A 12111-nucleotide genomic window follows, 5' to 3' on the forward strand; every position below is an offset into this window, starting at 1 on the left:
TAAAATTATGTCTATAATATGAAGTTTGATGAAATTATTGACGAAGTTATGGCGTTGGCACAAAAAAAATTGAGTAATAGTATATATGAGTATTATCACATTGTAACATTGTAAATATTTTTTTCTTGAAAACACCATTAATTATACAAATACAACTAAAAAGCAAACTTAATATCCACTTCTCCCTCAGCTGCGAGAGATCTGGACAAGAAACATAGCATGACGGTTTTACCACACGGAACTATGTTGATAATTTTTGTCTTTTTAAATTTTAAAAACTTTTTACCATTCATTGTCATGATTTAGATATTTTTAACTTGTCATTTTACAATTTTAAGTCTTTAAGTTTTAATATTTTAAATGTGTAGTTTGTTTTAATTGTTTTTTCTATATTGTTGCCACTGTAATTGGATTATTTCTGTAGTGTGCAATGCTTTTAATAAATAAATAAATAAATAAATGCCTAGTATACAGATTTTGAAAAATGCTTAGTCATACTAGCCAGTCGTTTGGAAGTCCAAAGCATTTTTTACCGTCAACATTTTTTTTTTTTTTTTTTTGCCATCAATTTCTATCTTAACTTCAATCTTTAAAAATTATGAATAATTTTCCTGGTAAACTTCAAATATGTATTTTCTTCATTCAATATACCAGACATGTCATATCATGATGACATATCATGATGACTATACATGACATATCATGACCGGTTATCACAATTGCAGTCTTGATGTAATAACCGGCCGTCTGATATATTGCATGCAGTTTTGCCTTAGCCCTGGTTTAGGGTCTGTAACTTACTGCTTAATGTATATTTTTGTTCAATCTCCTAATTTTCAAGAGCTCCGATTCAAATCTAATGACTGCTCTCTTAGGTTACTCTATATTAGCGGCTTCAATACGCTTCTAACAAGTTTTTTTAAGCATGTCAAGAAGTGTTGAGATGTCCCGGAATTACTATGTTTAAAAATTGTGCATTTTAAAATCATTAAGCATTTTATAAAATTACGCATATGTCTAATCAAACTAGCTGTAAAATGCCTTGAAATGTATTACATGAAAAATACTTCGTTTTTTCATGTTTTCCGCAATGTTCTTATGTAGTGGTGTCCATCCCCCCCCCCCAAGGCCTGCACTTCACATTGCGATGAATCTCGTAAGGTAGAACATATATAAAATGTAAATAAATTTCAAACATTTACTTATTTAATTGATAACTTAAGAAAACACGGAAAATTAAAGAAAATAACAAACTAAAAATGTTGCTATCAATTGCTGTACGCTGATTTATCAATACGAAGCTCCCATCTGTCTTTCAGAAACCAATTTCTAGTTATTTGGCTCAAAATTTGCAACAAAATTATCCATAATACCGAATGAGTGTGATCGGTTATTGTTTAAAAGCTTCCAGAACATATATTTTGATCTGACATTGAACAGATCGTCGTGCCATGTGGATCAGTTTCGTGGGTCATATGCTGGGCACCACACCAAGTGCATGGAGAGTGAAATAGTTTATTTCATTTATTTTTTCGGTTTTTATTAATATATCTATATTTTTTTCCTTGATTTCTTCATTCATTGATTAACTCTCACACATTCATTTCCTTATTTTTTTTTCATCGTTCACAAACTTATTGAGTCATTCATTTATTAATTACTAGTGGTACCCACATGGCTTTGCCCGCAGTAGAAAATTAAAAGGTTATTTGGTTCGCCTGTATATTTAGAAATAACGGATAATGAATTTCCCGCCAATTTGCTACGTTAATTTACTCGTATTACATTAATATACATTATGGTAATTTGCTCGTCCGCGTTATGGTAATTTGCTCATCCACGTTTTGATCATTTGCTCGATAAAATGTTCTTAAAATTGGAATAGAAACAACAAAATCGAATTTTCGAAAAATCGCTTCAAGGTGCTCACGCCCTTGCTACGAACTCATTTTGTATCAAATTTCATGAAAATCGGTCGAACGGTCTAGGAAGCAATGAGCGTAACAGACAGAGATCTAGATATCTAGACACAAAGACTTTCAGTTTTATTATTAGTGAAGATTTTATTTATTCATTCAATGAAAAATACCTTAAATATTAGAATATATTTCATTTTTTAAATATTTTGATTTCTACTTGTATTTGTTGGTATGAATTTACGGCAAAAAATAAAGAACAAAATATTTGTTTTGAAAATACATTTCAAAACAAGCTCTACTAAAAAACACAATGTTATATCTTTATGCATTATAGTTTAAAAAATAAATTTCCAATTTGTCTCACTTTAAAATGCGATTTTTCTTAAATAATTCTACTTGCCGCGACATTCCTCTACTTTTAATAATACTGATACATATTAAATTTAAAACATTCGCATTATAAACGATCGTTTGTGATTTATCTATTAAGGAAAACTTATTTCGGGCAATTTGAAGCACAAAAAGCATTTTTTTTTTTTTTTTATGTTTCCGAAACATATTGAACTAAAAACGTGAAAATGCACATTTTATTCTTCCATTAACAAACAATATACACCATCCATTCATTTTTAAGAAGCAGATATCCATTGATTAAGAATTGTTTCCGATACATAGAAAATAAATTCTCATTCTATTATTATCTTGTCCCATTTTACCAGAGACTTTATTTGCTATTTCCCACTTATTACCTTCATTAAAGTAATTCATTAATCAAATGATTTAATTGTCTTTAAATTTCTTAATCACTCCTTTTATTCTTGCGCTTTCTTCTGACTAAAGTTCGGAATTATCAATACAAAGATGTACCTCAAGCTTTTCATCATTAAAATATCTTTCCTTCCTTTTACCACATTCATGCCAGCAGTTTCATTTGGAGAGAGAAAAAAACGGAGATTAAACTTCTGGAATTAGAAGTTCCGATGGGCAATTCATCTAAGTCAAATTTAGTGAAATGTGAGACTTCATGCTTCACTTCCAGCTAGTTATCTCCTTCGGTATAAAAATGTCGAAGCCATTCGAGAAGGATTTCTAAAATATTCCTTAAGAGAAATTCAACGTGATAAAATGAAGATATATATTTATAAAACATTTTTCAATACATTTCTCACTTGTCCATTTATTTCAGGGTGACTTTATTGTCAGTCATTTAGAGGTATAACAGTGTAAGTCCCTAGGCTTTGGTTTTAGGAGATTCAAGATTCTGTATAAATCACATTATATTATTTTGCATTTTATTATTATCAATCGGTGTAAATCCCTAGGCTTTGGTTTTAGGATATTCAAGGCTCTGTATAAACCACATAAAATTAGTGTGCATTAATATTGTTATCAAAAAATTAAATTAGTTTTATCAACTTTAATCAAATCAATATTGTTATCAAATTGTGTAAGTGAAAAAATTAGGTTTTTCTGAGTTTTTAAATATTTATTTTTTCCTATTAAGGTTTTCATTTTCACACTATTTGATATCTAGACAGCTCATACCTATGTGCGTACATGAGTAACGACGCATCCAGCCGTCCTAAACCATCAAAATAAAACAAGGAAAACAGCATGTATTTTCAATTGCCTTCTAACTTATAAATAGTATGTCTCATAAGATTGTACACTATTGTTTTTCAAAAAAAAAAAAAATATACCAGCGTTTTTTTTTTGGGGGGGGGGGCCTCATTGCCTACTCTTTGCGGGTCTTTTAACAAAACGGTGATACATATTCTTCTGCTTCTTTACAATATAAGAGCGTACCTTTTTCTTGATAGATAACTAAATGCCATTTTTCACCAGAAACAGGTACTCCCGACCAAGTCTGACCTCAAGTATTAAAAATAAGTCTGGGACGCACAAGGTAATGTCAGGCATATAAGGTCTGGCGCATGTCAATGGTCTATATTACATTTTACATTTCCTTTCTGGTAAATTACGTTTTCGCAATTAATATTTGAGGTATTGGAACAAGACCTTGTTTTTTATGAAGAATGAAGTGAAAAAGGGGCGCTTGAAACGAGCGCGAGCACTGAGACCGCAGGTCTATTGTACTGTCCCTGCTTATGCAACATTCACACTGCGTCCGCACATCCCGTCACCGACGTACTTTTCTCCCTAAAGCCAGTTTTCGGCCGGCGTTGCCATGACAGCAAGCTGTATTGTGCAGGACCCGTCGACGAGACGAAAAGCCAGATATCTAACGTCTCTGACGTCCGTAGAGTTGAGAGTCGCATTTCATTGGTCTCCACGAGATGAGCGCGCTCTCTGAGAGTACTGACGTGTGCTTTTCTGGCGTTGCGATGTATGAATGCTACTGTCTTTTAGAAAAACGTAAGTCTGTCCGCTTTACGTGGCGAACGTGATGTGAGAACGCTGTTTGAATTCCGTTTTAGACTACTAAAGGAGCCTAGTAACAGAAATAAATTTCAGCAGTTGCCTAACGGAAATTTTAGGCAGTTCCGAGGGCTCTACATAGTGGTATCCCAAGTGCTCAAATCTCTGCGTAGAGTAGAAGTCACATTCACATAGCACATGAATTGAGCTCTCATCAGCCATATGGCATCCTCTACACGAAGGATTGTCGGTAACACCCATCAGATTAAGATACCCATTAAGAGAGCAGTGTCCAGTTAGTAACTCAACAGACTTTTTGATCTCATTCCTACTCAAATTTAGCAGTTCCTTGAATTTAAGCCAGGGAGGCTGCTGGTTCAAAGTCTTAACCTGTCTTTGAGAGGCCAACTTGTTTTGTAACGGTATTATTTCCTCTCTTTTAAATTTTCCATGCTCTTACAGTTTAGTTCTCTATTTTTCTTAAAGTTATAGCTTTGCTTAAATTTCAGACAATCTTTTTAGAATCTTGATTTACCTTGAACATCATGCTAAAGATCAGTTTAACAACTATGTTATCATACATGACGCAATATTTAATGCCTAATTTATAGCCAATAGAATATTTCGATCTCTTCATTTTTTCAGAAAACTTCCACATTTCGTCTTGTCTCCTGTTGTCTGCTTATATATAGAACAATGCCTTGCACGAAGACACAATCTATTTTTTCTGAATTTAAAAGATAGTATAAGAGAAAATGGTGAATCAAACTGTCCTCCAATGCACTCTTGAGAAAGTACTCCAACATAAAATGTATAATGCTAAATATCTTTATGTAAAAATTTCAACAAACTCCACAAAATAATGACTATTTAAACCGTTAAACTTCAATTTTCGTAGCGTTTTTGTGTTCTGAAATGCATCTAATCCATTGCAAATGTTATATGCAGAATCTATTTTGAAAAGATCTCTTCGTAAAACAGTTTTACAAATAATTCTTGCTGGTATTTCTGTTACACTTACAAAGAAATCGAATGTTATTATCTTTTTCCTTCAGCATGAATTTCTTTATTTTAACAATGAATCTTTAACATAGATTTAGTATACAAATTTCACTAAGTATACAAAGTTTCTAGAATGTCCTCTCACATGTTCAAATATGTGATAAAGATTACCATTTTAATTTTTTAAAGCTTCACTATGTTACAAACAAATAATCAACAAAGTTAAAAGGAAATACAAATACCTCTCCGGCACCACAAAACCAGTTAGCTTATCTCATTCACAATCATTTATTCCTGAAAACATTACTTAATGTCATTACGTGTCATCAATTCTGATAGACAAACTTATGTAAATATTCCTATTTATCACGTACGAATATCGTCAACCTTGCAGAAACAATGTTATTTTGTTTGGCGGAATCAATTAATGAGCTTGAACCATTATTCCCTTTCCCAACCCTAATATTTGCAAGGGTAGCCCGTTGGGAAGACAAGACGAAATGGAGCTTCGAGTCTTTTGTTTTACAGGAGATTAACGCCTGCTTCAAAAGCAGATCTTTGTTGTTATTTAGTCCTGTTGTTTGTACAAAATATTTAGCGTATTTAATGAACAGGCATTCTCATAAGTAATTAAGTTTTTAAAACAAATTACTTCTCGACTTTAATTCAGAATACTTAATGTCTTCCAAACCGTACAAATTCCCTTAATACCTAAAAATTCAATTTTCCAAACAAAGCTAATAAATTATGGAAAATTCAGTCCATCCCACATCTTTGTGAAAAGTGTATAAGGTGACCAAGTTAAAAACAAAAACAACTTTTCTCATTAAATTTTGTTCTGGGGATATAATAAGCACAGAATTTGATTTGACTCGTAATTTCTCTGCTATTATTGCGAGGAAATATGAGTTATTATGAGATTTCACTAGATGAAATTAAAAAAACACGTTGTTTAATCTGTTTACTGTTTAGTTCTCATATACAGGTGATTATTTTTGTGTGCGTATATGTTATTGTGAAAGATCGAAATGGCAGAATGTTGACTTTTTCCCCGCTGATTAACTAAAATATTTGGACGATCGCCGATGTCTGTGGTATGTGAATGTTATTATTTAACGGTTAATGTCGACATTTACCAGATTTTGGCGATTGACAGTAACACATGCACACGCACGCACACACACACACACGCACACACACACACACACACACACACACACACACAACTAAACGATGCGAAACAGGTTACAAATTTATTTCACAACGACTATTTGACACATAATTTAAATTTTTAAATAAGGTTAAAAGCAGTCACTTCAAGTTGCGGCCTGTAGCTCTAATACATGCGTCGCTGATGCAAAAGTGCAACGATCAATGAAAGTTTCAGAACGGCTCGTTTCTGCGACAGTCAGTGCTATAGTGTTGCGATGCGCAAAAAACAGCTGCATGCTTAAAATTTAAACAACCCCTTTAAGTATTTCTTAAAAAGCAAAATTTTGTGCAAAGCCGTCTTTGTGTCATAAATCTGCAGCTGTTTCGCATCCATCAGTTTCTAGCTTTGGGTGCCTGAAGCGCGTCAGCATGGTTGCGACTACCCAGGTAGCATCAACTCATCGGATTTTGCTCGGCCGATCATCGACTCCTCCTAAACTCATCGCGTAATGCACGCTGATATCGTTTCGATCAGAATCCGAGAACGGTTTTCGATGAGCTGTTTTTTATCGGAAAACTATATCCTTACGATCAAATTTCCCGATGAAAATTTGCCGAGCTGCATTTCATCGGAAAAACAGATCGTAACGATCAAATTTTCCGATGAAAATTTGCCTAGCTACATTTCATCGGAAAAAGAGATCGTAACGATCAAATTTTAAGATGAAAATTTGCCTAGCTACATTTCATCGGAAAAAGAGATCGTAACGATCAAATTTTCCGATGAAAATTTGCTGAGCGAAATTTCAGCCGAAAAAGAGATCGGAACGATCAAATTTTCCAATGAAAATTTTCCAAGCGAAATTTCATCGAAAAACGAAATCGTAACGATCAAATTTCCCGATGAAAATTTGCTTAGCTACATTTCATCGGAAAAAGAGATCTTAACGATCAAATTTTCCGATGAAAATTTGCCGAGTTACATTTCATCTTAAAAAAAAAAGTAGGTCGTTTAAATTTTCCGATAAAAATTTTCCCAATCTAAAATTTTAGGAAATCTCCCAACTGTTAAAATAGGATAAGTTTTATTATTCGAATATCCGACTATTGATCAAACGTAAGGCTATACGGATCAACATTCAGGGTTGAGAATCGGAGGAAAAATGACTGAGACTTTCTCCGAATCCGACTCCTGGATTTTGGAAGGGTTTACTCCGATTTGCTGCAAAATCAATTCAACTTTAACTCCACGATTCCAACCCCGATTACCTCACTGGAATTGCGAACAAAATGAGACTCCGACTCTTGAATGATTTCTCTCTATCTCCAAAACAATTCCACTCCGTTCAATTTGACTCCCAAAATTACAGACGCCGACTCGGTTTGCGGGCAAAATGATCGACTCCGACTCTTCACTAGCTGGCGCCACAAATATATTTACTGAATAAAATTCTCACTTTCCGTTCAGAAATCTGTCATGGCCTTGCCCCCCGATAGATAGCGCCACAAATGATTTTCCATGTATTACATTATCTTCCACCTTCGAAAGAGCATTACTTGTCTAGTGGTTAGCAAATGAATCTCGTAGTCCAGAGGTCTAGGGTTCGATTCCCGGCTAAGGCGACTTAGATCGCGCTCATGAATCACGTTCATCAAAAGTTGTTAAATTAGAAATTAAATAAACAAGTTATTAAAAGAAATTAAAATATATTAAATATTTGTCCCAAATGACGTCATCCGAAAATACCCCTTCTGAAAGTTTTAAAGATGGCGGAAGGGTCACATGATCATCCAAGATGGCGGACCCATCTTCCCAATGTTAATTTTTTTTCCTCCTGCTTGTCCCTATATTGCGGTTGTTATTACTTCTCATCGTATTTTCATCCTAAATTCATCGCCTCGGAACAGCACTGCTCGTATATTGCTCCAAATCTCATCGTATTTTCATCCAAAATTCATCGCCTCAGAACAGCACTGCTCGTATATTGCTCCAAATCTCATCGTATTTTCATCCAAAATTCATCGCCTCGGAAAAGAACTGCTCCAAATCTCATCGGTATAGGGAGCAAAATTCATCGGATTCCGATGATCGGATTCTACTATTGCCGGTGAGACATATTGAAGCAATTTCCGATGAAAACTCATCAGAATCTGATCATTGACCGATCAAAATTTGATCGGATTTCGATGAACGGCCGATGATCGGCCGATGAGTTGATGCTACTCGGGTATGTCCAAATCCTATCGTTTACTCTGACACCTCTTAAAAGTTGTGTCAATCATTCTTGGACACCCTGTATACCGTGGCGGATCCAGTAGGGAGCCCGAGGGTACTGACCTCACCTGCCGTATTTTTACGTAGGGGCAAAATATATAACATGAGTAGAAAATCCGATACAAATTGTCGGTTTCGAACAGATACAACTGTTTCTTTTTCAAACTCTTCACACCAGAACTTGTCATTTTTTAGGGAAAAAATATAAAAAATCTTGATTTTGTTTATTTTTTACATCAATACATTGATTCTTGGAGGTTTTGCATATCGCATGCTTTTACTATTGAGGCAAATGATATAAAAGAAAGACTAGCATAAGTGTAATTTGATTTTGTTACACATGAATTTAATTATCATGGATTATTGGACATGGAAGGCAGTCTTATTGGACACCAATAGTGCTAATCCCAGACGTAACTTAGCTTTGAGCAATGCAAGTACAGTGTGCTATTCATAAGGCAGATGTATACATATATCACAAACGTGAGGCGCCGCACTCCTGAGTGGAAGGTACGATATCTGCCGGTCAAAAACGCTAATAATGGTGGTTGGTGCACATTCAACCAGTCCCAGTCACAAAGTGACATTACAAATCACACTAATTTCACATTACAATTACTTTAGAAACGCACGAAATAAATTTTAAACTTAAAATCCATTAGATGTCATTGTAGCTTTGACCATCCTCTTTTGATAGCTCACGCTATTTATTGCATACTAGCCGCCTGCAGCAACCAGCTGGTTCGCCTTTTTACGCCATTCGCCTTTATATGCAAGCAGCCGTCTACGGCGGCTGTTTGGCTTACTTGTCATTCACCATTTTACGCCAAGATTGCCGCCTTCAGCGCCAGTTTAAAATAATTGGCGGTGGTGGTATGAATCACTTTATTTTGCTGACGTGTACGGTCATGTCGCTTTAGTTCTTTCTGCACAGACTCTAAAATTCTGTAAAAAAAAAATATTTTGGTTTTAAGTAAAATCCCACCACCACTCAACATGACACAGGCATTTCGCCTCAGTCCTTATGTACGGATTCTGAAAAAATTTTATAAAATGATTCAAACTCATATTTTAATGAAAAACCTAATTCTTAAATTTCATTCAATTGACTAAAATTTTAATTTAATTTGAATGAGATAAAATAAATTTTTGAAATGAAATTTTAATGTAATGTATGCAAATTGAATATGAGTGGAAATGTTTACCAGGAAATTATTATTGCTTACTGACCTAAGAGCAAAAACATTTTCTTTTAAATGCGCCTACGCGTTTTCTTCAGTCCTTTTTTCAAAGAACCTAAAACATTTAAAAAATAAATAATATGGTTTAAAGGAAAATCCCAAAACAAAGCACCCACGTATTCTTCAGTTCTTTTTTGAAGAACCTAAAAACATTTCAAAAATAAATATTATGATTTTAAGGAAAGTCTCAACACAAAGCGCACACGTATTCTTATGGTTATGGCTTTGAGGTAAGTCCTAACACACAGGTCAGCCGTTCTTCTATATATATATATATATATATATATATATATATATATATATATATATATATATATATATATATATATATATATATATATATATATATTTCTATATATATATATATATATATATAGTCTAAATTGTTTCTTTAATTACTATGATTTCATAATTTGAATGTAGGTGAAAATACTTAGAGGCAAACTACTGAAATGAAAAAATCGTGATTTTCGATTTTCAGAAAAGTCCCGCCACCAACTGACAAAGTCGCACATCATTGATGACAATAATCGAAATGAAGAACCGAAATTAAAAAGGAGTCGATTGAAAAAACTCTTTTTTTTAGAATTATGCCTAATGCAATGACTGGCAATGCTTTCAATCTTTAAGATCTTCCGGATACACAACATTTGAAGTTTTCCCTTCAATGCAAAGTATGTGCAGATTGTCTCTACAACCAACACGAGAACATTCTACATATAATTGTCCATGTGAGAAGCAAGGAGTCCGCAAATCTACACCTACTACTCTTAAGGTTTGACCTTGTGCCTTGTTTATCGTGATGGCAAAGCTCAAACGGACGGGAAATTAGAGCCTTTTAAACTGAAATGGAATATATGATAGAGTTATAGGTATTCTTGGAATCAAGACATCAGTTCCAGCTGCTGGTACAGTTAACACTGTTGCTTCAACTCTATTGTGATGTAATTTGTTGACACTCATTCTTGTACCGTTACACAGATTAGGAGGGTCCAAGTTTCGTAGTAACATAATAAGTGACCCGTCCTTCAAATTTAATTTATGTTGTGGGATTCCAGATATCTCAAGAGAATTCAGAAACTCTGTGGGATAATTAACCACTTCGTCCTTTTCATACACAGTATCAATGGACTTGTATGTTCGGAGTGGCCCAGGCAAATGTGTCAGTAAAGTATCATTTGTAATTGTGACATCATCATTTTTAGGGCATAGAATAGCTCTTTCACGTAACCAGCCATGATCCTTAAATTTCTCTTTCGAATTTGGAAAGACAACAGTCATAAGTTCTTCATGCGTTTTTATCTCAATAGCAAAACCTTCCAATTGAATGCTTCCATCATTGTTTTCGGACGTCATCATTCCATTTCCTATTTGTAGACGTTTTTCCGAAAAGTCTTGTGCATTCACATCGCCTGTTAAAAATATTTCCAATTGAATGCTTCTATCATTGTTTTCCGACGTCATCATTCCATTTCCTATTTGTAGACGTTTTTCCGAAAAGTCTTGTGCATTCACATCGCCTGTTAAAAATACCTCCAGTTGAATGCTTCCATCATTGTTTTCGGACGTCATCATTCCATTTCCTATTTGTAGACGTTTTTTCGAAAAATCTTGTGCATTCACATCGCCTGTTAAAAATACACGCATATTTGTTTGTAGTTGTAGTCTCTTCACGTGATTACATAGATAAGAGGATTTCACGCGTGCACTTGTTTTATCCGCCCTGGTGCCTCAGGACAATTACTGGCAATGTTTGACGGAAGTCCCCCGCCAGTAGAATAGTAATGTCACCCATTATGGTATTCCGTTTTAAATCTTGCAAGGTACGATCTATTGCTTCAAAGGCCTTTTTATGTGACATTGTAAATTCATCCCAAACTATAAGTGAGCATTTCTCCAAAAGTTTAGCCGTGTCTGAACCCCTTGCTACGTTACATATCGGTGTCTCCAAAGTTGCTAAATTAAGGGGCAATTTAAATGTAGCATGGGCAGTTTTTCCATCCGAAAGCAAGGTAGCTGCGATTCCCGATGTAGCAACTGCTAATGCAATGTTATTGTTGTACCGTACTCGAGTTAAAATCAAATTAAGAAGAAATGTCTTTCAGGTGCAACCTGGAGCATCAAGAAAAAAAATTTCGCCAAA

The 12111-nt window shown here is 34.4% G+C and overlaps 1 protein-coding gene across 1 annotated transcript; it reads right to left on the reverse strand.

Annotated features, from left to right (window-relative positions):
• Positions 1-10796: 10796 nt before the first annotated feature.
• LOC129218343 (uncharacterized) lies at positions 10797-11615 on the reverse strand. Its single transcript, XM_054852583.1, has one exon. It carries the CDS (start codon positions 11613-11615, stop codon positions 10797-10799), a length of 819 nt encoding a protein of 272 aa, XP_054708558.1.
• Positions 11616-12111: the final 496 nt, after the last annotated feature.

This window comes from Uloborus diversus, chromosome 3, assembly GCF_026930045.1.
Source record: "Uloborus diversus isolate 005 chromosome 3, Udiv.v.3.1, whole genome shotgun sequence".
In the NCBI taxonomy this organism is placed as follows: domain Eukaryota; kingdom Metazoa; phylum Arthropoda; class Arachnida; order Araneae; family Uloboridae; genus Uloborus; species Uloborus diversus.